Below are 27,434 nucleotides of genomic sequence, written 5' to 3'. Positions count from 1 at the left end.
ACCCACCTGTCCCTTCTCACTGTCCCCTTCCTTGCCCACACCTGTCACACCAGCCAAAAAGGTGACCACAAATCCCAGGTGTGTACTACACTTTCCACTTCCAGGCCTTTCTTGATGCCTCTTCCTCTACCTCCTCATTGGCCCGCCCACCCCAGGCCTGGTCTGTCCCCTCTGAATTTCCACAGGTCTCCACATCTACAGAATTAATTTTAGTCTTAACAGTAGACACCGTTGCACCGTTTTATGCTTTCGCAGTTCCCTGTTGTGTCCTCCAGGCCCAGCAGGGCTGACTGAGACCAGAGACCAGTGTGCCATGCAGGGCTGAGCACCGGGCCCCGCTTGGAGACTGGGGAGACGACAGTGAGAACGTGAGGTAGGAAGGGGGGGCTTTCAGGGAGCGGTGGGTGCCTGTGTGAACCAGAGTGAGCAGGCGTGAGAGGAGGAGCAATGAAAACCAGCTCATGTGGGAGAGCAGACAGCGTGGAAGGCCCTAGGCCAGTGCTTTCTGCAACCTGGAAGCGCACTCTCCCTATGCTGTCCCATACCATAGCCACTAGCCACACATGGGTGTGCCACTGAAGAACTCAATTTTTGATTGCATTTAACTGTAATTAATTTTCTTTAAGATTTTGTTTATTTATTCATGAGAGACACACAGGGAGAAGCAGAGACACAGGCAGAGGGAGAAGCAGGCTCCCTGCAGGGAGCCCGATGTGGGACTCGATCCCAGGACCCCAGGATCACGCCCTGAGCTGAAGGCAGACGCTCAACTGCTGAGCCACCCAGGGGTCCCTAACTGTAATAGTTTTAAGAACCGCAAGTGGCTAGTGGCCACCACATTGGGCAGCGCGTCTCTAGACACACGAGTGAGTATGTCTCTTACTATATAGGTACGAATGTACACACAGAGACACAAGTGTATGTGTGTGCACGGTGTGTACACACACGCATATGAGGGCATATGAGGTGACGCCGTGTGTGGCAGGGGTGTGCTGGGCAGCTCTGAGCCTGTGTCATGTGGTACGAGGCCAGAATGTGGTTTCAGTGTGTGTGCAGGACAGGAGGGGAGGGGGACAAAGGGGCCATTGTACCACATTCCCAACTCAAGCCCTCCTCTCTGCTGACATCACCGCTGCCCTAAATAGAGCTGCCCAGACCCGCTCCCCCAGGCCCTGGCTGCCCCCTGCATGGTGGCATGGCGCCGGCTGTTCCACTGCTGCTCCCCGGAACTCACTTCTGTCTCCTTTCTGAGGAGATGGGCCGCATTCCTAGGGCTGATTTCTCAGGCAACTTCAGATGGAAAATTCTAGAAAGGAAGGAGGTTTCATCTGGATTTTTTATTTTTGCCGCTTTCTCAGAATCCCGAGTCCCTTCTGTGGTATGAGTCCATCTCCTGGCAGGATTTTTTTATGACTGAAATATGGCATCCTCCTTTTTTTGGGTCAGCTCTTCACCCTCCGCTGCCCCAGAGCCTTCAAGACTTTCCTGGATGGATATGGGTGAGGTTGGGGAGGGGAGAGGTTGGGGGCAGCCGCCGAGCTGGAGTACAGGAGCCTCAGGCAATGGTGGGGGTCTGTGGGGTTGTGTGCAGAACAGGAGAGTTAATGTGGGGCTGTGCTCAAAACCAGGACCCACAGTGGAAAGCTGCTTGGGGACTGTGAGTGTGGGAGGCTGTGTGAATGGGTGAGGTGGATGCCACCCAGACATCCCTGTGTGCATGAGAATGTGTCTCACTCTCTGCTGCCTCATAAACAAGTGTGTCTGTGGTCAGAGGGGCCCCACACGCGTACAGGTGTGCTGGGGATGGGTGAGTGGGGGGGTCTGCATATATGAGGACCGCTTCCACACACATATAGCAGCAGAGGAGATGCTCTGTGAACTGAGAAGGTAAGGGTCTAGCAGTAGGGACGTGTGTGGGCATAGGTGTGACAGAGGACATAGGAGGGCCTGCAGATGGGTGGGGGCAGCTGAACAGGGAGGAGTTGAGGAAAAATCAGGAGTGGGTGGGTGTGGGGGACCACCACCCTAAAGTGCCAGGGCCAGTGGAGCCCTCTCAAGGATGAGCACTGTGTCTCTGTCCTCTTCCTGGTATGTGCTCCAGAGGGTACCAAGTAGAGCAAAGAGATGTCCACGGATTGCGAGGCAAGACCCGGGAAGAAAGATGGCCCTGATCTAGCAGGGTAATCAGACCCTTCTGCACACAGAGATTTCAACGCCTTTGCAGAGCACGTGCACAGCAAGGCCTGGAGGGAGGTGAGTTTGGTGTGTGCAGGGGGGGGAGAGTGAGGTTTTCTCTGCATAAGGCAGTGGGAGGAAAAGGAGAATGGGGCGGGATGGGGACCAAAGCACATTTTAGAACCAGAAGACCACACATTCAAGTTCTAAGTGTCTTCACTGTTGTGGTGCCACCTCCCACCCCCTGCAACTCCTCAAGGCTTTGGAAAACTCATGCATGCATAGAGGTCTGGTACCAGCAGGTGGTTCTGGAGAAAGTGAGGAAAGAGGCCGAGTTCTGGGTTTGGGTTGATCTGGAGTGGAGATAAAGGAAGAGCTGTGAAACGGGCGCTGTTCAGTAAAGATAGTATGCGAGCCACGGACATGATTTTTCATTTTCTAACAGCCATATTAAGACAACAAAAAAGAAACAGGCAAGGTTAATTGTAATAACATATTTTATTTAACCCACATATCCCAAAATTTCATTTCACTGGCCAGCAGACCAGTGCCAGGAAACATGGAAATTTCAGCCTCCACTCCAAACTCACAGGGAGAGCATGAAGCCTTCACAGGGCACAGAATGTAAATGGAGCTCACTTAATCTGGATCTTAGTGGGCAGGGGGACCCTATGGGCCTCTGGCTTGGGAGTGGTCACTCAAGAGTTCCTACGTAATAATGTCTCCTTTCTCAGGAGCTGCCAGATGCCAGGCACTCGTCCGGGGCTCACAAATCCTCCCAACAGCCCCCAGGCAGTTATGATTAATGTCTTATGAGTAAACGAGCTGTCAGAGCCATGATTTGAGTCCTGCTCACTCTGAGCCCAAATCCCAACAAACACACCCTATAAATGCTGTATGTGTGTGTGCGTGTGTGAAGAGCCAGGGAGACACAGGCCCCATGGGGCAGGGCTCTGTGTTCTCACTCAGACATGGATCCTCCTCCCAGACTGAGATGTTGAGGGAACGTCTAGGGTCAGGCCACCATGGGGCTCTGTTTAGGGTGAAGGTAGGGGCCCCTCCACACTAGATCGCAGGGTAGCGCTTGCTGTGGGACTGGAGGAGCCAAGGGTGGGGCAGGGCATGTAGCTGAATCTCGGTGGGGCGGGGGACACTGTGGCTATTTTTCCTTGGCTATAGACTGTGGGGCGTGACTGCTCTGTGAGGCATGAGCCTCATCCCTCAGCGAGAGGAGAGGTGCTGAGTCCGGCAGTGCCTTTGCCACGCGCTGCCAGGGGCGCCTGGGTGTGCGCGTGCATGTGCCTGGGCACGGCTCAGTGTCCTCTGCAGTCACGCCATCCTCCCAGCTACTTGTCTGGGCTGCTTCCTCCCAGGCCAGCAGCCAGGCTCCCGTGTGCTCCTCGGAGCCAAGATGTCAAGGCAAAGCCAGGCAGCAGAGGGAAGCAAGGGGCTGGCTGAGGAACTCTCCCAGCCCTGGCTACCTGGGCAGGAGCGCAGAGACCAGGAGAGGGCAGCCCCTGCCTCAAGGGGGCAGCGATCGAGGAAGAGCACCCCGGGAGAGCAGCCTGGCAGTCTAGAGCCTCTGGCCTGAGCACATTCTGTGCAGCTCCAAGTTTCGGCCAGATGAGGGGCCTCAAGGCAAAGGAGGAAACGAAGAGACAGAGGCACTGTCTTGTCAGAGGACACATGTGGTTAGGGGGTGGCCACCCCAACAGGCACTCAGTCTAAAACATCTACTGAGCACCTCCCAAGTGCCTGCCTCCACAGATGCTTATGGGATAACTAACTAACAGCTAACTAACTAACTAACTAACTAACTAACTAACTAACTAACTAACAGGTGTGGGATGCCCAGCAGGCAGGGTGACAGGAACATAATGTTAGAAGTGCTAGCGATGGCCTTGGGCACCTTCTTTGCCCAGAAAGGAGGAACAACTTTCTTAAGAGCTCTGAGCACACCGAGACCAGAGTACCCCCTCCAAACATCTTTCCTGAGCACCTGCTATGTGCAGGCACCCCAGCGCCCCCATCCACAGTGGGCGCACAGAATCCTGCCCTCCTGGATTTTATATCTGGAGGTGGAGCTTATATCTAGGGTAAGAAGCCAGCCTAGAATAAGGCACAGGGAGGGTACACAGTGCTCTGGAAACAGGGGAGCTGGAAGGGGCTCTCTGAGGAGCTACCATTTGGGCAAAGACCAGGACAACTGCGATGGGGGGAGTTGTGTGGGTGGGGTGTGGAGGGGACAGGGGGATCCCGGCAGAGAGAACAGCATGGGCAAAGGCCCCCAAAGCAGGCGCGAGTTAACGAGGCAGTGTGGCTGCAGTGGGCGTGTGAAGAGTAGGAATGAGGTCAGAGGGCTGGGCAGGGCCAGCAGGCCTGGGTCAAGTGTGTGGGTCTTACTCTCAGTGTGACCAGAAGGCGTTGGAGAGTTAAAAGCTGCAGGGGTGGAGGGTGAGATGTCCTGATCTTTCTTCTCAAAGGATGGGCCTGGCTCCTGCTGGAGCTGAGACTGGAGGGCAGGAAGGCAAGGGCGCTGTTGCAGGGGCCCAGGAGCCAGATCCTGGAGCTGCACCGGGAAGACGAGAGTGGAAGCCATGAGAAGTGGATGGATTCAGGACACACGTGAAGGTGGGGATTCCGGGGAATGAAAGAAAGGGGAGGGGTCTGAGGGGACGCTCACCACCCCCTTGCCCGTACATTTCTGAACACCCGGATGTGATATTCAGAAACTTAGCCGTCCTCAAGGGTCCTTGGCCCAGGAACCCGCCCTCCCTGCTTAAGACTGGGGGCTGCCTTCTCTATCAGCCCCAAGCCTGGGCCCCTATCTCCAGGTAAGGAAAAATTCCACATGCAGCTGCCCATCTCTACCACCCCCTTGGGGGAAGGAGAGGGATAGTTGAGAGTCAGCTCCAGGACAGTGGGTGGATCCCAGGCCAGGTGGGTTGAACTCTAAAAGAGATTTCGAGGTCACCATAAAGTTTTCTTGTCCTGGTTTGGATTTTCTTGGAGTTGCCCCCCAGATCCAGGGGCCTGAGACTTAGACCCTAAGTCCTTGTTCCTCTGCTATGCCTCCTTTTTCTGGGTCCCTTCTTGGGCCTAAATCTGGCTTGTCCTCCCAAGGGAGTGGTCAGATGTGAGACTGGGTGTGGCTCAGAATGTCAGTGGGCAGGGGCCCAACTGGTCTGGTGCAGATATAACCACCTGGGAGAAACAAGCCAGGGCCTCTTCCTAGCCAGCGGAGCTCTCCAGGACCAAGCTGGTGACACTCAGCTCAACAAAAGTTCCAGGTCATGCGGTGTCCTCTGACCTCTGCCTGACCCCTGGGGAGGCCCACCAATAAGGGGTCATTGAGCCGAGGCATTCAGGGTCACTTATCCTGACCCCTCTCTCCATGTACAGACTGGACCCCTCATAGCATGAGTTACAAAGGGGATCCTTCCCCTCCGGGATCTAGTTAAGTAAGAGCCTGGACCTATTGCTTCCAGAATCCTTCAGCCCTCCAGAAGGCAGCATGGAGGTGGGCACACCAGGTTCTGAGCCAAACTCTGCCACTTGCTTGCTCTGTGACCTTAGGTAAGTTGCTTACTCTCCCTGGGCCTCGGTCTCCTCCTCTATAAAATGGGGATGATGACCAGTAATCCCTCACTGTCAGGTTCTGTTGGAGGAATAAGACCAGGGCCACAGATAGCAGGTCCTTCCCTCTTTCTTCCAGAGAGGTTGAGAAAACAGCAAAATGCCCAGAGTCCAAAGGGCAGGCTGGTAGCCCCTGGCTGACTCTGAGGGCTCCCAGAAGGCAGAAAGGGAAACTGAGGCAGCAAGTGCCAGTCGGAGGCTGCTGAGAAGAAGGCGCCGGTAACAACAGGTGAGCAGAGCTGCAGCTCTTTATTCCAGGGGTCTTGACCCTCAACCCCCTCACCTTCCCCTGCCACCATCTCTCTGCTTGTTCCAAGCCTGGGGGCCATCAGGCCAGGAGCCAGAATCCTGAGGAAGGATGTGGCTGTGGGTCAGCTGCTCTGTGGGAGGCAGGGAGAGGCAGAGGAGGCCGGGGCTGGAACTGGAACAGCAGAGGGAGGGGGTGAGGGGCTGTGATGCCCAGGCCTTGGTCCTCCTGCCTCGTCCCCACCCCAGCCCTCCGACCATTTGGCATGGGGGGCGGGGACATAGCCCTGGCCCTGCGGAACAACCCTCACGGCTGCCTCAGAGGAGCAGGAGGGTCTGCTGACCCCTCTCTTTGACCTCCCCTTCCCCACCATCGGCCCCAGCCCCCAGACAGGAGCCACGCTGTTCCCAGATATGAGGCTGACACCACTCCGCCAGACCCACCTGCATGTCCCCTCAGTGCTGGTCCAGGATGAGGGGCACCTGGGCGCTGTCCACTCGCGGAGGCAGCCGCTCGCCCGTGCGCACGTTGAACATAGGCAGCGTGGAGAGGGGCCGGGGCACCTCGCGGCTGGATGCCATCTGCCGCAGCTCCTCTGTGTTCCCGCGGATAGTGCAGTGGTGGACCATCTGGATGCTGGGGGCACGGGCCGGCACAGTCGTCAGTCCCGGGAGCCAACTCCGCTGAGGCTCGGCGCGGCACTGCCTCTGAGCCACCCTGCAGTCCCTCCCCACCTGGTATGTAGGGGAAACTCACACACATGACGGGTGAGGGGAAGACAAACAAGGAAGGTCTTTGGTGCCAGCTCAGTGTCCAGTGAGGAGGCATAGGCTGTGGGCACAGCCAGCCTGGATTCCAAGCTGTGTGTCCCTGGCAAGTTGCTGAACCACTCTGTGCCTCAGTGTCCTCAACTGTAAGATGGACATAATGCTAGAATCTGCCTCCTAGCACTGTGGTGGGAATTAAATGAGAAAAATGTTTAGAGAAGTGCCTGGTGCCTGCTAAGAACTCCTGAGGTGCCAGCCATGAATAGGTACCCGCAGTGGATTGCTATTTCCAGAGGCCGGCGTTTGCTGGGGTTTATATTCCGATCACCTTCCCGGTCCCTTCCAGCATTCAGCTCCCTCCCCAAATACTCTCTCCTACCATTGACCATCCAGTCTTCCCCGCCTCATCCCTCTTAGTCTGGCAAACTTCCCCCTCCATCTCTTCCCACCTCCTCCTCTGGCTCCCGGGCTGTTTCCTGCCATGCCTCCGTGGTCTCATCTTCTGGCTCCTCCCATCTAGCCTCCCTGGCCTTTGTACCCGGCCCTCTCCCACCCCTCCCCAGCCTGCCCCCCACCACTGACTAGCTCTGGACACCAAGTCTTTGCTCTCTGGCTTTATTCCAGATCAAAACTCCATGAGGCCGACCCCGGGATCTGCCCTCAGTGGGCCTGAAATCCCTGTGGCCGTCAGAAAGCCCTTTCTGAGCTCTCATGTCAGAAAGGAGACTTGCTTCTGTCTTCTCAGAAAGCTCAGCCTCATTCTCATTTGAGATCCTGAGGAGCTTGCCTTCTGCTGCCTGGGGCAAGCTTCTGTTCATTCTGAGAAGTAGGGTAGCACGGTGTAACCCAACATCAGCACTTGCTTTGAATATACATGTGAGTCCTGCTACTTACTGGCTGTGTGATTTTATGCAAGTCACTTAACTTCTCTGTGCCACTATTTCCTCCATCGTAATGCAGTTTTTGTGCATATTAAATGAGTTAATACAGGAAAAAACACTCCTGGTCAGCATCATAGCAAGTGGTAGCTAATATTATAGGAAGGCCAACGTTGCTATAATCATCATCAGCGTTATTTTATTATAGTAGGCCCACTGATGTGCTTGACCTCTAGTAAAGGGATGTTTCCAAGCCCCTTTACATGAATCCACCCACATTTGTGGGTCCAGCCTGGAGATATTTTCCTAGATTACCTGGTTGCCAGGTGAGAAATAGCAGGGACTCTTCATCACAAACAATAAGAATTAGTTTTCCTTGGGGCACCTGGGTGGTTCAGTCAGTAGAGCATCCCAATCTTGATTTTGGGTCAGATCATTATCTCAGGGTCTTGAGATTGAGCCCAAGTCAGGCTCCTGCTCGGCCAGGAGTCTGCTTCTCTCCCTCTTCTTTCCCTCTGCCCACCCAACTCTCAAAACAAATAAAATCTTAAAAAAAAAAAAAAAAGAGGGGTGCCTAGATGGCTCAATCAGTTAAGTGTCTGCCTTTGGTTTAGATCTCAGGGTCCTGGGATGGAGCCCCAGAGCCCCATATCATTGGGCTCCCTGCTCCGTGGGGAGCCTGCTTATCCGTCTCCCTCTGCCCCTCCCCCTGCTTGTGCTCTTTATATAGCTTGTGCTATATATATATATATATATATTATATATATATATATATATAATATATATATATATATTAGTTTCCTTAAAGGAGTAGGGGCCCCGGGCAGGGTGGAAGCTACCCCACTTGCCTCTGGGTTACTGATCAAATGGGGAAGGGGCCATGATCCCCACCCCAGTCCAAGTCTCTAAAGACACCAATAGCAGCTAGAGCCCAAGAGATTAGACTACAGGTCAGACTGGCTAGCTTCGTGCTGAATGGGCCACATTCCTCCTGGGGGGAGTAGGACCAAGTCCTGTCTGGTTGGCGGGAGGAGGTGGAGTCACCCTCTAAGGCCAGGGGAGGATCAAGATGAGCTCTTGAGTCTGGAATTTGGCAAGCACAATTGTCCAAAACACAATTTTCCATTCCCAGGCAAGGGGAGGCTGAGAGAGAAAGGAAGCAAGCAGCATATGGATGCTTAGGACTAGAGGCAGCCAGACAGGTAATGCCCTGGCAGGGGAAGGGCTCTTAGTTAATGCCCCCCCCTCACGACTCCCCCTCGCCCCCAGCCCTGCATCTGGATCTCATTACTCTGGCAACACACACAGGTGGAAAATGTTCCCGGGACATTTTTCCAGAGCAGGAGCAGAAGCCAGACCCACTGTTGCCTTCCACATCAGCACTTGGGCAGCCGAAAATGAATAGGCAGGCATTCCTACACACACGCACACACACACACACATGCATGCACGCACACTCTCCCCACCACCAACACACACCCGTCGAGCCCTGTCTCTGACACATAGACCACAGAAGAGGGTCAGGCTGGAGGACTTTCTGACCAGCACGCTCTGATACAGGCAATAGAATCACAATGTGTGGATAATTTGGAAAACAGCAGACACTGAACAAGCAAAAAAAAAAAAAAAAATTGAATTTGTAGAAATAAATCAACACAAAATCCAAACCATCAAGGGCTAATGTGGCACATGGTAAACCTGGTAATTGGTTCAACATTGATGGAGGAAGCAGATTTTCCTGATAGCTTCAGAGCTGCCAAACCAAGCCAGGAAAGCTGGCCATGATGGAAATAACTGCTCAGAAGAGAATTTCCACAATGGCAGAAGATGTAATTGATCAAATTTGGCACAGGCCAAAAAAATTGAGGAATAAAATGTTCCTTGAAAAACTTACATGGAAAATCACTCATCCCAATGGGAAAAAGTTCTATCAAATAAAAATGAAAAAACAAACAAACAAACAAAAAACAACCAAAGCAGAGCCTTTCCACTGTTTTCTGATCAAAAGTGACCAAGGAATCAAATTGACCTAGGGAGATCAAGGAATTACATTTTTGTTCACTCTGGAAAATGTTACCCCCGTAAAAAATTCATAAATGTTGGTATAAGTCTGATTCTACAAATGTTTGTATTCTTCAACCCAGTGGGTTGAGATGGCAGGTTTAAAATGGAGGGTCTCAGGGGGGTGGCTGGGCGCTCAGTTGGTTAAGTGCTTGACTCTTGATTTCAGCTCAGGTCATGATCTCGGGGTCCTGAGATCGAGCCCTGTGTCAGGCTCTACGCTCAGTGCAGAGTCAGCTTGTCTGCTCCCCGACCCAGCGCGCGCTCTCTCTCTCTCTCTCTCTCAAATAAATAAATCAATAAAATCTAAAAAACAAAAACAAAAACACACACACACAACCAACCCTGGGGTCTCAGAATACCCTGAAATCAGCCAATGAATACACTTCTAAACACACATGCGCCTGCATCAACACGCCATGTGGGGTCCACCCATCCACCCACACAGCCTCAGCCCTTCTTCCTGGGGCACCTGACTTGTCAGATGCCCACACTATCTGTCAACTTCCGTGCACACCTCCCAGATGGGAACAATGGGACCACTGTGACCCTCGCAGGATTCTAGTGGCCTCACAATGTCCCCCTGAGGTCACTGCAGAGATAACCTTGCCACCCCCTGCACCTGAGACACAAGTCTGCTGAGGCCAGCTGAGGGTAATCATCCCTGGTCCTCCTCTGGCCACCCAGGGGAAGGCTCCGAGGGAACCAGGAACAGAGACTTGCCTCACCCACGGAAGAGCCACCCAGTAGAGACTTCCAGCCGCCACCCTGGAGGTCCCTGCGCCTAGTTCCCTCCACCCGCCCCAGGGAGAGATGCAGAAAGACACTTTGGTACCACCCCCATCTGCACCTGTGATCTCAAACACTGTGCAGGGTGCGAGCCGGCAGGCCAGCGTATCTGGGACCCCCAGCAAGAGCGAGAATGGGCACTGCACCAGCACCAAAGCCCACCGGAAGCCCAGCATATCCAAGGTGATCCTGGGGGTCATGGAGGACAAGGGGATGCACAATCCTGTGACTCTAGCCACCCTGAAGAAGGCGGTCGCCACCATGGGCTACAACATGACCCGGAATGCTTGGCGCTTCAAGCGAGTGCTCAAGGGGCTGGTGGACAAGGGCATTCTCAAGCAGGTGACTGGCAAGGGGGCCTCAGGCTCCTTCCGCATGGGCAAGAAGTTTGCCTCCAAGTTCAAGTTCAGGATCCAGAGACAGCGCCAGTCTGGGCAGCGCCGGTCTGGGCAGCGCCGGCCTGGGCAGCACCGGCCTGGGCAGCGCAGGTTGCTAGCGGGCTCCCAAAGGGGGCACAAGCGGCTACCCAAGGGGGTTCACAGGGTGGCCAAATGCCACCGCAAGTAACAGGGCAGGCCAGGCAAGGAGGAGGCAGGGTGCCAGGCCCGCCACAGGCTCAGTGCGGTGAGAATAAAAGGAGCCTAACTTATCTCATACCTGCCTCCTGGAATCTTTGGGGTTCAAGGGAAGGGGAGTGGAAGGAGGCTTGGGACAGGGGAAAGGTAAAGCTGGCTTGGTGGGGAGGGTGTGGAAACCTGAGCGAAAGACTAAGATGGATTTGGCCAGGGCTGGAGGAATTGAAAGCATATGACATCACATGGAGAAACCAGGGCCAGAGAGCGTCCCACTGATTGTGTGGCATAACCCAGCCTGGAACCATACATAGTGTCTGACTCAGTGAAGTGTATGTGTGTGCGTGTGTGCACATGTTGTGCATGTGTGTGGGCACGCACCCTCAAGTTGCTTCTCAAACCCTCTCCCCCCCAGGGTGGCAGCAGGCCCCCACACCCGGCTGGGTCCCTTCCCATGCCCCATCCCAGATTAGGGTCCTTTATGGAGACCAGCAAATGAGAAGGCCAGGCCAGGATAGATCAGGTACAGCAATCAGCCAGCCCAGAGCTGGAGCTCAGAGGCCAGGCATGGCTCCCATCATCCCAGAGTAATCTGTGCTTGTCTGCGCTGCTCATGGAGTCTAGGGGTGCTCCCACCCAGCCCCCAGCTTTCCCCTACTCACTCAGAGGTGGCCAGGTCTCTCTTCAGCCTGTGGAAAAGTGAGGGAGGGTAATAGTTATTATCCGCAACCCCCTCCTGGTGCCAGGCCAGGCAAGAGGTCCCCACTTCTTTCCTGGCTGAGGACTCCGCTCCCTGAGGGGGTCTGTGTCCCCAGGGAGCACAAGTGCCACAAGGAGTCCCATGGATGTGAGCACCAGCCACAGTACCCTCCCCACCCTCTGTCCCCCATACTCACTGTCCCTCTCGCCGGCAGCACATGATGTAGGCCAGCAGCAGAGTGAGAAGCAGAGCCACCAGCAGTGGCACCAGGAGGGTGACCAGTGCGTCAGTGAGGAAGTCTCGGGCCGTGGCCTCAGTAGGTGGGCAGAAGAATGGGTCAATCTCCAGGATCCCATCGCCTAGGGTAGGCATCTCATCTGCAGGCTCTGGTACTGACTTATCCACCTGCTCAGAGAGCCCAGGGCTAAACTAGCAGCAGTTGGCTGGACACAGAGACCCCCGGGGGCCAGGGCAGGGGTGACCCATACAACCACAGGGTTTCCTTCTGCCTGCCTCCCCCAGCTTGGGCGAGTTAGGAGGACAAGCACTGGACTAGGACCCCAGAGAGAAGGTCGAGGAGAGGCAGGTCTGTACAATGGTTAGAGCATACCTCTAAGGCCCTACTGTGTAAGTTTGAATCCTGATTCAGACAGATGCTGTGCTGGATGACTTACCTCCAGGTGACTCCTCTCCCTCACCTGTAAAGTCAATGGTAATAGTGGTACCTGTCTCTGGGACGGTGGGTGGTGAGGGTAAAACATTTTGATTGGATAGTGCCTCGCCCATGGCGAGTGCTCAAAGATGTTGTTGATTGAGTTGAACAGAGGACTCTAGGGGTTCCCAGACTGGGGAGTCAGGGTCTCTAAGGACCCCAGATCCTCAGATAATTGTGCTCAATATCCCAAAAAGCAGTAGTGAGCATCTCTGGTTTGTAACTTGGGAGTGAGAGCTATCTTTTCCTTGTCGCAGGCAGATTTGCTAGGTGACACCTTAGAAGGAAGCAGACAGAACTGTCCCAGAGTGTCCAGTGGTGGGAAAAGGATTTTTGGAACTGCCCTATGGAAGTGATGGTTCTAGCTGCTGGGTTGGGCCCATCTGAGACTTCTGGACCTGGAGAGCCCTTTTCTGGATTATGGACTCTGTCGCCCCCTTATGGGATGAGATGGAACTTCAGTGTGCGTGCGTGCGTGCGTGCGTGTGTGTGTGTGTGTGTGTGTGTGTGTAATCAGAGAAAGAAACAGGAATAGAGATGGAGTGGGAAGAGGGGTACGGAGGAGATTGCGATGCCCTATCCCCCGCCCCCGGAGCCAGGATCCCTCCTCACCAGGGTCACATTGCACCAGTCAACACGGAAGTAAGGTGCCAAGGTGTCATAGCAGGACAGAAGTGGAGGCTGACCCTGGGCACAGCGAGCGTGGCTGTCAGGAGATGCCACCATCTTCAGGCAGGTGGAGAAGGGTGAAGCAGATCCCACCTTGATGTAAACCCTGGGCCCAGATAGAAGCCACGGTTAGCATACTGGGAGGGGGTGCCATTGGGCACTGGAGATTTGGGGTTACAGGGCCACTTCTGAGACCTGGGTTATGATGAGAGTACACAGAGCACCCCAGTCTTCTAGGAGGCCTAACACTCCGAGGAATGTCTTTTGATGGCTGGATCTTTTATGTCCTCATGGGATATCAGGGAGTATAGAATTTAGGGTAATTACGGTTTGGGCCCAGGAAGGGCAAAAAGATGAAGGGGTGGCTGGAGGAAAGTGGACAGTGATGTGACACTGGGAGATACATTTGGGTGTGAAGGTGCACGAAGGTGCTCCATGCCCCACCACCTGGAAGGCCAGCTGCCGCCACCTCCTCCAGAAAGCCCTCCTGGGTCACACACTTACCCTTCCTTGCGACCCTCAATGGGAAGGGGGACACGGCCGCCACGGTCCAAGGCAGAGGTAATGTTGAGTAGCTGGAGCTCCCCTGGTTCCCAGAGCCCTCCCAAGGATGTGAGGAAGCGACTGGCAGGCGTTGAGGGCAGCACCTCCTCCACATCATGGCTGCACACCAGGAACTCAGCTTGGTATGGCAGCAGGGGGCCTGGAAGTGCCAGGTTGGCACTTGAGGCTGCACGGAGTACTGCATGGATCCTTCCCAAGACTCGCCCCATTCGAGCTCCTCCCTAGGCCCCATCAGACTCCTTCCTTACTCCCTAACTTCCCATCCCTCACAGGCCCCAAAAGCCCTGCCCACAGCTTCAACAACTTCCCAAGGCCCCACAGACTGTCAGCACAACAGCCAAGAATACAGCTCAAGTCTTTCCAGGATGCCTTGCTCCGACTATTCCCACTTGTGAGTGTCCCCTTCACACACACCCCTTCCCTCCTTCCAAGGGAAATCCCTCAAAAAGGGCACTGAGGGGGTAGAGGTGGGGCAGGGGTGCGGTGGGGCTAGTAGTACCTTCTGGGTCCTCAATCAACAGCACCAGCCTCTGCCGGGTGGTGTCAAAGCTGTCCCGATTGTAAGCTGTGACCTGATGGGGTAGAGGGAAGAGGGTGGAGGGATGGGTTGAGGGGAGAAACAAGGAGGGGACTGAGATACCCACAAATTAGAGGCATCTAAATTATGTAAATGGACAGGCACAGATGCCCACATGGGACAGAGCCACTGGGGTCCCTGCTGGTACCTCAATGACCTGGCGCCCACGATCTTCTGGAGTGGGGGTGCCGTAGAGGAAGCCAGGCTGGTGGGGGCTGCGCTGGGTGTAGCGGAGCCACCGAGGCAGGTCTGGGTATCCTTGGAGGTGGGCATGGTAGGTGATTGGGACAGTGGAGGGGACATCTGGTAGAAGGAAAGAGGGTTGGAGAAGTGATAGGAGGCTTCACTAGCCCCTGGCCAGGTACCAGCAGCCCACTCGATGCCCTTCAGACCCCTCTCACCAACATGCTCAGGAAGATGCAGGAAGGTTTCCCGGTCCAAGGTGTGCACAAAGACACGGCCCACAAGAGGCTGCAGGGTGGTCTGCTGGGCCTCGGTGTCCCCTTGCCTTGCCAAGAGACCTGTGGGGACCCCACAACCCCCAAACCCACACATCAGCATTAGTCCTGGGCAGGGAGAGGATAAGTTCCTGGTGCCCCTAAGAGACAGGAGAAGTGGTGGGAGGCCTCCAGGAAAGGATAGGGGGTGCCCTGGCTGTGCCACACACTTGGATCAGTGACAGGACTTGACCTTTGTTTGGTTTGGATTCATGGGAGCCACCTCCCTCTGTCCTCATTTTAAGCTCCCTTTAAGGGGTCACACCAGGCAGGGACTGCTATCTGGCTAGGGGGTGTGTGGGGTATGGGGGTGTGTATGCATGTTAAGGGTACTTGCAAAAAATCCCTAAAGAATGCTGTGTCAGGGGTGCCTGGGTGGCTCAGGGGGTGAGGCATCCGACTCTTGATTTCAGTTCAGGTCATGGTCTGATGAGGGTCTCAAGATGAAGTCCCATGTTGGGCTCTGTCACTCTAGGCATGGAGCCTGCTTAAGATTCTCTCTCCGTCTCCCTCTGCCCCTCCCACCACCCTCCCTCCCTGTGCATGCTTGGTCACCCTCTCTCTCTCAAAAAAAATTAATAAATACAAATTTTAAAAAAGAATGCTGAGTGTCTGGGAGGCTGGAGGGGAGGGGGGCACGGAACGAACTTTTGAGGAAGGTGGGTAGCCATTCTAGGACCCCTTCCAACTCCCCTAATACACAGCAGGAAAGGGGCCCACAAGAGAAGCCAATAAAAGCTAAGCAAATGGGATCCTAAGCCCCAGGAGAAGGACCTGCCCCAACGGGCCCCCACACCCTCCCAAGGCCAAATTTAGCCTGAGCCTAGAAAGGAGGCAGACCAGCCAGCCCATTAAAGGGCCAACGACACTCCGGGCCTGTGCCATCAGGCCCACCTTGACCTCAGACACACCATCAGTCAGAGCTCCCAGGCCCCCACATACCAGAGCCCCATGTCCAGCCTCATTTCCCTGGGCCTCCCGCTGGACACAGCATGAACACCCCAAAGTCCTCTGGCCCCTGCCCCAGACCCCTCCCCTGAGGGGCCTCTCTATTTCCACCTCTTCACCCCTAAATCCCATCCCTTTGTCCTGGGCCTATCCCAGAAGAAGGCCCCAACTTGCCCACAAGGAGAAGAATCCAGATTAGTGCTGCTGCCATGGCTGCCCCAGCCTGCCCGGGCCCTGAGAGTGACAGAGACAGGAGCAGGGGGGGAGGAGGGAGGGAGGCAGAGTGGGAGGGGACGAGGGAGGGGACGAGGGAGGGACGAGGAGAGGGAGGTGTCCCAGAGCAGCTGGCCCCAGCTTCTGCCAGTGGGTCCCTCCCCTTCCCCCCCAGAGCAGGCACTGAATCTGGAGTGGACACTCCCCTCACATGACAGGGTCCCTCCAATGATCCCCCCTTCACTGCAGTGGCCAGAGAACATTTTCTAAACCACCAACCTGACTCCCCAAGTCAGCCCTGAAAACACTAAGGGCTCCTATTGCCCTAAGTCCCCAGCTGTTGGTGGCTTTCAGACCCTGCCCGTACCTGGCCATCCTGTCCAGCATCCCCTCCTGTCACCCTTGCCAACCAACCAACCACACACACACACACACACACACACACACACACCCCATCCCAGGCTCCTGCCCAGCCTCTCTCTGCAGCGCCCTATCTGCCATGCTCTCAGTCTTTTGCACAAGCCCTTCCCTCTGCTTGGAGTTCCCTTCCTGCCCTCGTGGGACCAGCAAACTGCCACTTGCCTAGCAAGCCTCAAGAGAGGCCTCCTCTCCTCTCTGAAGCCTTTTTGCTCTGGCTTCCTCCACTAGGCTGAGCTGGGCTCCCCCCGGGTCCCACAGTGCACAGCACTGTGGGGTGGACTGGAACCTTATTATCCTTGCATCCCGGACCTGGCACCGGGCCTGGCAACTAGCAGGTGTAGGGGGGACTAAGTGACAGCCTCCTTAACTGCACACAGAACAGCTGGCTGCCCACCTCCCCAGCTGTCATCCCCAGACCAATCACGCTCGGCATGTACCCCAGGTCTGGGAAGAGAGACAGCCCTGGACAGGATGAGCCAGGCAGACAGGGGAGCAAAAGAGGTGGCACAGGCTTGGAGGCCCGCCAGCTTGGATGCAATTCCCACCTTGACCCCTCCCTGGAGACGTTGGCCTTGAAGAGCTCAGCTGTCCTCTCTAGGCTCTGTTCCTACAACTACAACGTGGCAGAGATAGTGCTCACCTCTCATGTCCTTGTGAGTCCTTGTGACGAAGCCACAACATCATGAACTCTGCGCATATTTACAGAGCCTGCGCAGTGTGGGGCAGGAGGCAGGGAGGGGCAGAAAGCTGGGCCCGTGGAGCCTGCACACTGGTGGGTAGGGACAGCTGACCCCAAAGGGGAGGGATGCACTTCTCTTTGGGGGCTTCTCACTCAGAGCAGGCAGAGAGGACTCTCCTTAGACGTTCTGAGAAGGAGGCTGGGACTCAAGGGTGCCAGGGTTCCAAAATTCCTGGTGTGTGCGTGAGCCTCCCTCCTGGGCCTTACTACTTCCCCGCCATGCTCAGCACCCCAAGCAAGGACCCCCGGGAACAGCTCTGGTGGAGCCTGAGGGGCAGTCTGTTGGCCTGTCAGCCAGAATGACCCGTGGGCAGGTTACTGAGTCCTCATCTTTCTTTCTCTCTCCCACCTGACCATCCCATCCATCCCTGGAGAGCCACCAAATTCCAGAGTCAGCTTCCACTTAGGCTCTCAGGCTTGTCCCAGAGTCACCTTGGCACCTCTCTGCCTTCTCAGAAATGGAGGGCATGAGGAAGAAAGGTTCTGGAGGCAGAAGGAGAGTCAGAGGGCTCCGGGGGAGCAAGCAGAGCTGACAGTCGGGCCAGTTGCCCAGGCCTCAGCACCTCAGTGGCTCCATGTGACTCCATGTGACTCCCCTGCTATTTTATTTGAGCCACCTACTCATACCCTCAGCTGTCTTGAGGTAGCAGTGTCCAGTGCCACAGGGCCTATAGACACATTTCCTTACAGATCCTTCTCCCCCTCCCCCAAACCAAGGGAACCAGGGACTGTGCCAGGAGCCAGTCGGAAGTCCCCTGGAAGTCCCCTATGGCCCACGAGAGGATCTCTGCACCTCAGAGCTATCTGGACTGCAAGCTGCTGCTAGACTGCTCAGTATCTCTGTTTGTTGGGGCCTGACAGGTAGAGAGTGGGGTCACAGGGCCCTTGAACTTCTTAGTTTGCCAAGTATTTTATTTTATTATTTTTTAAAAACTCACAACCCTGAGATCAAGACTGGAGCTGAGATCCAGAGTTAGCCACTTAACTGACTGAACCACCCAGGTGCCCCTTAGTTTGCAAATTTTAAACAAAAGTCTGCAGAATAAAAGAATGAACCCCTATATATCCATGACCCAACTTCAACAGTCAGCAACTCGTGGCCAATCTGCTTCACCTGTACCCACCCAAGTTTCCCTATTTAATTTCTTCCGTCAATATTTTAGCATGTAACTTTGAAAGATGATGACTCTTCTAATTTACTATTTTTTAATAGAATGACTCATTTTTAAACAATCACAATTATTACAACTAGTACATTAGCAGACCTTAAAGTTAATAATTCCTTAATATCAGACCTATAGTGTTCAGAATTCCAATTTCTTATAAATGTGTTTGGTTTTTTGTTTTTTGTTTTTTACAATATATTTGTTTGAATCCGGATCCAAATAAGGTGCACACCCTACAACTGATGGATATGTCTCCTTTAAATCTCTTTAAATCCATAGATTCCCCATTAAAACCTCTCTCTTTCTCTCTTTCTCTCTGTCTCTTTCCTTGAGAGAACCAGGCTATTTGGTGTGCAATCTTCCAGTCTGGGTTTCGCTGATTGCATGTCTAGTGTGTTCTTTAACAAGTCTCTCTGACCCTCTGTACTTCCTGTAAATTGTATTTCCTGTACATTGTTATTTCCTGTAAATGGTAGTTGGATTGAAAGTCCTGATCAGGTGTAGGTTCTATTTTCTTTGGCAAGACCACTTCACAGATGGTGGTACTGCTTCTTCCATCCAGAAGCATAGCAACCATGGATGCTTCATGCCTCATCCACCAGTCTCCCTCCCTCCCCGCCCCCAATGGTGATACCACATTCAATCACTCCTTCCTTTATTAGCTGGAATAATTCTCGACACAGAAACTGCCCCTCATTTACTATTTGGTTACTGAGTGTGGTGGCTCATATAGCAAAGATGGGATAAATACTCAATTCTGTTCCTGCATTTGTGAATTTTGAAATAATGAGTTGATTCTCTAGCCCCTTTCAAACTTGGGCCAGTTAGTTTTTTAAAAACAGTAGCATAATTAAGAATTGATGGCTTTAAACATATTCGATTGCTTCAGTCCATTGTGACTAGTGTCCCTTCTGGCCCTCGAGTAGTCCAGTCCCTTCTTGAGCTCCCCATGTGGCTCTCACCAGCTGAAGCATCCCTCTGGGGGGATAGGTGGCTCAGGCCTCTGCATCTCCACACTCGTCGAAATATGAGGATATTTCTGCCGGATCTCCCCCTATCAGTGTCTCCATTTAATTCCTCTGGTCCTTTGTCTCTGGCTGTCCCCATTTCAGTGAATATTTGCTGAATGAATGAATGATTGAATGAATGAATGCATCATCTCCCCAACTCGTTCCTTCCACTTCTGTCTATATGAGCCTCCTGATTTCTGAGGCCCATATTTTCTTCATCTGCACCTACAACGGGGGGATTATATGTTGTCATGAGGGACAAAGGAAAGGGATTCTCATCATTGTGATCTGATTGTCGCATCTGCCTCCCAGACTCCACCCACATCTTCCCCCCTCCTCTCTGCCGCCCCCAGCACCACAACAAAGGATGCGATCTGTCAGTCCGCCACGAGAGGGCGCGTTCGCGGCTGCCTCCTGAACCTGCGCCTGCGCAGTACTGGGGCAGAGCGAGGACAGGGCCGGGGGTGGGGGGGGTCGGGTGCAGGGGAGGGAGCGCTCCGCCCCGGTTGGGGATGCGCGTCAGAAGTGTTTGCTGAGCTCTGCAGCTAGAGGGGGCGACGCAGGAGGAGGCCCACGGCCTCAAGCCTTACCTCGTCCTCCCCTTCCGGGACCAGAGGATGTTCTTTCCAGCGGGGAGGAGAATGCGCCTGCAGGCGGGGGGGGCGGGGGCTGGACACAATGCCCTCTTCCCCACGGTCCCCATCATTTGTATCAACCCTCCGACTTGCAAGGGCACGTCCATATTTCCCCACTCCCCTAGATGTTTGGGGGCGCCAGTGGAGGTGCTGAGGATCTAAGTGTACCAGAATCCTCCACCCCCTTTTATTATTTTTATCGTTGGTCTTCAAAGAGCTTCCTTGAGCCTTGTGACCGCCCAGAGCAATCATCAGTCATGGATCTGAGAATACCAGAGACCCAGCCCTGGCCAAACTTTTTAGCTTACAGGCGAAACAGAGAAGGGGAGGGACTGTCAGAGGTCTCACAGCCCAGTATTCGGGGCCCAACCAAGTCTCCGGACTGGGAGCCAAGATGCTCCCTCTCTGTAACGTGGGGAGTAATCAGGATCAATGAGATAATGAAAGCGAAAGTGCTTTGTAAACTGTAAAGCTCTGGAGAAAGTAAGGGGTCTTTTATTTATTTATAGCTGAAGGGGCAAGACTATAGCTGCCCAGGGCCAGCCCACTGGCACTGCCTGAGAGCTGGGAGAAGTTGGATTTAGAAGCTACCGCTCAGTGATAGAAGGATTAGGAAAATAAAAGAAACAAAATCTCTGACATTTTTCGCAGATGGTATGATTATTTACAGAGAAAATCCAAGAGATTCTGCAGGCATGTTATTAGGGTTATTAAGATCAGCAAGGTTGCTGGACAAAAATTAATATCCAATACAAATAAAATAGGAAATCCAATAGTGTTTCTATACACCAACAATAAGTTATTAGAAACTGTAATGTCTTTTTAAAAATAAATCATTAAAAATAAAATTAAAATTGTACTGAACCTTGAAAAAACTCACAGATATTTATGAAGAAAAACGATAGGCTGTAAAACTATAAAAACTATAGGCTATAAAAGGAATAAGTGGAGAGATGTTTTAAATTTAGAGATGAGAAGCCTCAATGTCATGAAGACAATTCTCTCCATATTAATCTTCTGATTCAACGAGAGTCCAATAAATATCCCGATAGGATTTTTCAGTTAGGCAAGCCGATTCTAAAATTCATACAGAAAAGCCAAGGACCAAGAAGAGCCTAGACAATTTGGAAAAAGAATAAGCTCCTAACAGATACCAAGACTTATTTGAAAGGGATAGTAATTAAAACAATGTGGTATTGGTGCTGGGCTAGACAAAGAGATCAATAGAATAGAGTGCCCAGAAACAGACCCAAGCATATGTGGGAATGTGATTTATGATGTCAGTGGCATTGCGACTCAGTGAGAGGGAACAGACTAATAAAAAGTGTTGTGACAATTGGCTTTTCGAATGAAAAATCTTCACACCATCCATAAATATTAATTCCAGATGGACTGAAGACCTAAAAGTGAAAAAAGCAAAACTTTATAATACTTAGAAGAAAATGTAGGAGATCTCAGGATAGGAAAAGATTTCTCAGACAAGAGATGCAACTCACAAAAGACTGATCAATTTTACTACATTACAAAAAAGAAAAAAAAAAGACAACGAAAAGGCTTTCTGCTATGACATAAACAGAGTTAAAAGGCAAGCAACAACCTGGGTGACAACGTAGGCAGCATGTGAAACAGATAAAAGGACCTGAAAACAATGTAACATGTGTCAACTGCACTGAAAATGTTTTTTATTTGAATTAAAAATAAACAACTAAAAGATTAGTATCCAAAATATATAAAGAACTCCTACAAGTCAATAAGGAAAGCATAGACCTTTTGGGTACCACCCCAAATGGCATTCCTTCCCTTCTTCCCTGCCTACTGGAACCCTGGTACGATTCAGGAATCCAGAGTCTAGGTTTTGGGGAGGCTGGGCCTTCTCCAGATGCACCAGGTGAATGGTGATACAGTTTCTCTGGCCAGTGGTTGGCTTAGGTGTGGACATGTATGCAATTCTGGCCACCAAGCCCAGAAGGGAAATCTCCTGTGGGGCCTCTGGGAAAATGACACTGAGAAGAAACGTCCACTTCTGCCTCTGGACGTTTGTCTGCACAAGACACCCGGAGTTGAGGCCACCCCTGTGGACCATGAAGGGGCCAGTCTAAGAGGCAAGCCAACATGATGAGGAGGATTTTGTAGAAAGATGGGAAGAACCTGGTTCTTGGTTGTCACAGCTGAGATTCTGAATTTAACCAACCCTAAGGCTTCTTGTTATGTGAGATCATAAAATTCCTTTTTTGCTTAAACCACGTCTAGTTGGGCTTTCTATACTCGTATCAAAAGGTGCACCAGAAAAAAAAATGGTGCAACAGATAGCAAGTATATGGACGTAAGCAATTTGCCCAGAGGAATCCCAGATGGTCAATGAGCATGATAGGATGTGCGACCTCATAGGCAGGGAATGCAGATTCAAATGAGGTATCACTTCACACCCATCAGACTGGCAAAAATAAAAAGTCTCACAAGAGCAGATGTTGGCAAGGATGTGGTCAGACAGGACATGTTGTACAAATGCTGGTGGCGAGAGCATAAAGCCGAGCCGTCACTGGAGAGTGGTCAGGCAGTACTAGACAAGTAGAAAGTGTGCCTGCCCACGACTCTGGCTCTCTGCTCAGAGGTATATGCTCTTGAGATGTGTTCACAGAAGTACAAGGGTGTTTATTGCAGCCCTGTTTATAATAGCAAAACACAGAAACACCTCAAATGCCCTTCAGTAGAGGAACTGATAAATAAATTGTGGCTTATTCCCATGATGAAATAACAAACAGAAGTTAAAGTGAAGGAATCAGAGCCACATGTATCAGTGTGGCTCTGTTGTGAAAAACATGCCAAATGAAAGAAAAAAAAAAAAGACCAAAATGATCCACACAATAGGATGGTTGTTTTATATACATATTGACAATACAGAAAGCATTAGTGTCTGCTATTTTATGAATACTTCAGTGGGTAGGGAAAATATCAAATTATGGGCTAGAGGTATAAAGGAAGGGAATTCGGATTCTACAACACGGGTCAACCTTGAGATATTATGCTAAGTGAAGTCAACCAGGCACAAAAGCACACATGCTCTATGATCCCCCTTGCATGAGGTATCAAGAGCTGTCACATTCATAGAGACAGGAAGTAGGATGCCAGGTGCTGGGGGAGGAAGACATGGGGAGTTAGTGTTTAATGGGGACAGAGTTTCAGTTGAGAAGATGAGAAAGTTCTGGAGATGGTGGTGGTGATGGTTGCACAACAGTGTGAAGGTACTTAATGCTACCGAACTGAATGCTTAAAAGAGTTAAAGTAGCAAATTTTATGTTATTTCATGTATTTTACAATTAATAATAATAGGGGTGCCTGGGTGGCTCAGTTGGTTAAGAATCTGACTTTAGTTCAGGTCGGGATCAAGCCCCTCACTTTGCGGGGCTCCCCTCTCAGCAGGAATCCTGCTTGTCCCTCTGCCCCTCCCCCTCTCGTGCACTCGTGTGCTCTCTCTCATAAATAATAAAATCTTATAAAAATAATAATAATAAATTGTGAGCTATAAAGGGTGCATGCATCCCAGATTCGCGATGGTGGGTATGGTGGACAATGGGACCGGGCAAAGAGAAAGCACCAACTTTCATGTCCTTTCCTGTGAAAGAACATAAAGCAAAAATGACACAATGCTAGAGCACTTATAAATTCTGCTCATTACATGGGAACTTTTCTTATTTTTTAAGAAACTTTTCAAACTAAAATTACATATATAGCATACATATATATATTCATCCTTTTTCTTTCTTTCTTTCTTTTTTTAAGAAGAAGAGTTTTCTCAAAGAGAACTGCTCTGAAGTGGCAGGATTTGTCCCCTCAAGGTCACCTCAAATGCAAGGGGTTGAGTGTGGGAGACGGGAGAGCTGGCCTACAGAGGCTGTACGTGTGCCAGGTGCCCCGCCAGGCTGAGCCTGGCAGAGCTAGTCGGGAAGGGAGCTGGCATGGGCAAGATGCTCTTTTCCCTGACCCACAGCAGGTGAGACAAAGGCTGGTGGCGGAAGGTAACTCAGAGCCAGTCTCCTCCTCAGGCACCCACTATGGAAGATCCAGAGAGCAGATGAAAAATAGAAACCACCATCAAAACACAGGAATGTATATTATTAGCAGTTGGAGCAGGCAGTAGAAAGAGTCCTTCGAATCTGCTGATGACAAACTACATTGCCCAATCTTTCCGGGTGATTTTTTCTTTGACCTCCCTGCATATCTCTGGAGCTCCCACAGCTATGGCTGTCTGTATTGCAAAATACATATTTACAGGCCCTCTAAGCCTGGCTAAATATAGGCTTTCTTGTAAGGCAACTGATGAGTTGGAGAAATCTTTCCTCTGTCCCACCCTTTCCCCATTCCCCAACATACACACACACACACACACACACACACACACACACACACACACCCTGACTCCTCCTTCTGTAGGTGGATACCAAGGGACCCTTGTTCCTGTGCAGGCAGTGGGGGGAATTGAGGTATCAAGGGGCAGAAATAAAAACCCTTTGGCAAATAGAGAAGGGAGGTCACCTTCATTCCAGGAATGACCCCAGAAGATCCGGAGGGGCTGCAGGGAGGGGGTGCTTATGTTTCAGGTTTCCATATAATAGACCTTAGAAGGAAACGAGGCAAAAGGCTAGAGGCAGAGGCAAGAGGAGAGGCTCCAAGTCTCTTGAAGACCCACATAGAGATGCAAACGCTGATGCCCATTTTGGCCACACCCGCTCGCACTTGTGCACACACCACCATACATGTTCAGATACACATGCAATCCGTAACCATAGACTCACTGAACTCCTGCTTTGTGCCAAGAGCTGTTCTGAATGCATAAGGCCCTCATAGAACTCATTTAATCATCAACACTCTAAGGCTATGTTGTCTCCACTTTACAGATGAAAAAATTTGTTGAAGTCCCTTAACCGGGAAATGGCAGGTTAGGAAGAAAGACAGTCTGGCTTCAGAGCTTCTCTTCTGCTCTGTTCCACATGGAGTGGGGGAGACCAAGGGTCTTCACACTCAGGAGACACACTCAGACATTCAAATTGAGCTTTTTGAGGAAATGGGGCTGAGGGAGGGGAAATGACTAGTCCCAGGTAACCCAGCAACTGGGTGAAGCTATGATTCAGTTCAGACCTTGTGAACCACAGCCTGGTCTTTCCTCTAAAACTGGATAAGTCACTTCCCTCCGGCAAGTCTCAGCCCTCCCCATTCCCCCTGGGAACAGGTCAACCAAGGGCCTTCAAAGGACCCTCTAGCACCGACATCCCGGACTTGAGTTTTCCTCTATGCAGTCGTGTAACAACACACATGCCTTTCCAGCATCTTATCTGCCCAAGTCCCTGGCAGAGGAGGACAGATGAAGGGGAATGATTGGGGCAGGGAGCACTGGCTCCCCACAAAATGGTCGAAGGGCAGTGTCTAGGCCAGCCTCTGCTCAGATGACTGTGGCCACAGAAACACAACATTCAGAGGCCAAGTCTCAAGGCCCCAGGGCTGGGAAGAGAAGCCAGCCTGGCGCCCAGCCCAGGCCCCAGCCCAGGGCGCTGAAGGCTCAGGACTTATCACAGATCTCTCTGCCTTCATCACCCGTTACACCCGGTGTTTAAAACTACCAAGCCTCGAGGAGGGTCCTCATCAGATTTGGGGGTAGGGGGAAAACCAGCGGCTCTATCAGGAGAAGGGTGGAGGGCAGATTCTCTCTCCCCATGAAAGCCTCCAGCCCCTTTAGCAAGGACTAGAAAAGGCATCTCTGTCCCCATTCCCCCTACCTTCTGTGTTCCAGCCACTTTCCAGTTCCAGTTTATCCTCTGGGATAGAGACACTAAGTTCCTTTTCCAAGGTCACAAAGCAAGCAAGTGATAGAGCCAAGATTTGAACTCTGGCAACCTAGCTCGCGGGTCAACTTTGGGAACCACCTCACCCTCTCTCCCGGTGCGAGGTGAGGAAGGACCACCATTTAAAGACCATCAGGCACTGTTGACCCCCAAGGCCTACGCCACAAAGGACAATAGGAAAGATGGCTAGGTCACCGGGTTGCTGAACCAAAGGAGAGGTGAGGATCATAGCCAGGGGAATGAAAATTAGGTTTAAACCTTTCCAGGTGGATGATAATCCTCCCAACCTGCTCTCCCCACCCTCCTTGCGGGGAGTGGGAGTTGGGGGGGATTCCTGTTCCAGGCAAGCAGGGAGGGGACAGAGGAGAGAATACCCCATTCACCACCCTATTCTGGCAGGCCAACCAGCTTGGTGCCTGACCCCAGGGAAGGAGTGATGGTAAAGCACTTATTGCTCCATAAAAGCTTCTTCGGGAATTCTGGCTGAGGGTGTCGCTGAGCTAACCAGGAGCCCATGAAATAATAATCCCAGTCATTATTAGCCTCAGCCATCCATGCTCTGGGCCGACTCCACCCTCGTGCATCCCAAAGCACTTAAAAGGGTTTCTTCCTTGGAAGTCTCAGGACAAGCAAGATCCAAGCCTCCCAGCAATTCCAGTTCACCCGAAGCTGCTGCTGGAGGTGTTAGGGGTGGGGTGTCCCAGGGTCACTAGGCCTGGCTGCTAGTTCTCAGCTCCTCCTCCTACCCTTAGGAGCTGGCTTCCCCACCTGGCCAGAAGCGTGGGCCCAGACCCCTTGGGCTGGGACCAGTTAAGATGACTCACTAAAGGGTGTGGGAGATTCTGGGCAGAACACCCAGGGGCCTGCGCCTTCCTCCAGTCCACACAAGAACTTCTGGGGACAATGCCCAAACTCCCATCCCTCAACTAGGTGAGGTTTCAGTCTCCCCCCAACTTCCACAGTGGGGTTGGGGGGTCTGAGGGGAGGTGGGGGGTGGAGGCAGGTTTCAAGTCCCAGACTTTGAACTTGGAAACCCAAGTCCCGAAGCTTATTCCTGAAAGGTTTTCTAGAAAGGGCGGAGAGGTGGAGGATGGCTTCTTCAGTCTGTCCCATCCCAAAGTATAAAATCGGGGAGGGGTAACTGTCCTGGGCAACTGGGCAAAGAGGCAGGTGGCACTGGAAAGCCTGAGGTTTGGGTTCATTTCCGGTCCCTGCTCAGAGCCCAAATCTTCCCTCTCCCCCTAGCCTCGGGATCCAGTCCCGTGGTTCCTGGCCCCTCCCTGTCCCAATATTCAGGATTCCCAGGCAGCTTCCCACACCCCATCCCCCACGCTCTTCTGCACGTGCGAACCGGCTTACATCCCGCAAAACCCACAGACACCCCTACAGTGGAGGAGTGGGAGGATTCCCTACAACAGCCCTTCTAGGCAAGCTGGGGAGAGAGTGGGAGATTGGGAAGAAGAGGAAGAGGATGGAAGAGAAGAGGGCGGGGGAGGAGGCAGAGACCGCAGGAAGGCCTGAGATGCAGGAAGCAGCTGGGAGTGGGGGGAGGCTTTGTGCCTGAGTTGTTCTCTGGGTCCTAGGGTCCACACTGTTCATCATTTTCTGGGATCTGTGGCGTG

At 52.4% G+C, this 27,434-nt stretch overlaps 1 protein-coding gene and 2 long non-coding RNA genes across 5 annotated transcripts; 1 reads left to right on the top strand and 2 right to left on the bottom strand.

The window, feature by feature from the left end:
• The first annotated feature begins 1,184 nt into the window (after positions 1-1,184).
• Positions 1,185-8,426, top strand: LOC112655147 (uncharacterized). Of its 2 annotated transcripts, XR_004818638.2 has the most exons (7): positions 1,185-1,499; positions 2,102-2,253; positions 4,659-4,806; positions 5,578-5,751; positions 5,891-6,040; positions 6,441-6,795; positions 7,450-8,426. It is a non-coding gene; the product is annotated as an uncharacterized LOC112655147 (long non-coding RNA). The 2 variants fall into 2 exon arrangements; XR_003133558.3 differs by lacking the exon at positions 7,450-8,426 and having other exon boundaries at positions 5,664-5,751; positions 6,441-6,579.
• Positions 2,655-16,128, bottom strand: SGCA (sarcoglycan alpha). Of its 2 annotated transcripts, none has more exons than XM_025440092.3 (10): positions 15,967-16,128; positions 14,749-14,868; positions 14,496-14,650; positions 14,270-14,342; positions 13,711-13,909; positions 13,150-13,312; positions 12,022-12,230; positions 11,788-11,814; positions 6,502-6,694; positions 2,655-6,232 (listed from the first exon to the last, which is right to left on the bottom strand). In XM_025440092.3, exons 1-9 carry the CDS (start codon positions 16,001-16,003, stop codon positions 6,514-6,516), a joined length of 1,164 nt encoding a protein of 387 aa, XP_025295877.1. In that variant the 5' UTR covers positions 16,004-16,128; the 3' UTR covers positions 2,655-6,232; positions 6,502-6,513. The 2 variants fall into 2 exon arrangements, with proteins under 2 accessions (XP_025295877.1, XP_025295878.1); XM_025440093.3 differs by having other exon boundaries at positions 2,655-4,744; positions 15,967-16,113.
• Positions 16,129-18,354: 2,226 nt separating this feature from the next.
• LOC118355795 (uncharacterized) lies at positions 18,355-23,762 on the bottom strand. The gene is made up of 2 exons (XR_004818940.2): positions 19,931-23,762; positions 18,355-19,565 (listed from the first exon to the last, which is right to left on the bottom strand). It is a non-coding gene; the product is annotated as an uncharacterized LOC118355795 (long non-coding RNA).
• Positions 23,763-27,434: the final 3,672 nt, after the last annotated feature.

Source organism: Canis lupus, chromosome 9 (assembly GCF_003254725.2).
Source record: "Canis lupus dingo isolate Sandy chromosome 9, ASM325472v2, whole genome shotgun sequence".
NCBI lineage: Eukaryota > Metazoa > Chordata > Mammalia > Carnivora > Canidae > Canis > Canis lupus.
Note: the sequence above shows the minus strand (reverse complement) of the source record. Positions and strands in the feature narration are given on the sequence as shown.

What these genes read in the sequence shown, in the direction of transcription:
- SGCA (XM_025440092.3), bottom strand. Translation starts at nt 16,003, where the DNA reads ATGGCAGCAGCACTAATCTGGATTCTTCTCCTTGTGG. An exon ending in ATTGAGGGTCGCAAGGAAGG is followed by an intron (nt 13,313 to 13,710) that starts GTAAGTGTGTGA and finishes ATCTGGGCCCAG; the next exon opens with GGTTTACATCAAGGTGGGAT. An exon ending in AGAGACCTGGCCACCTCTGA is followed by an intron (nt 6,695 to 11,787) that starts GTGAGTAGGGGA and finishes CCGTGCCCCCAG; the next exon opens with CATCCAGATGGTCCACCACT.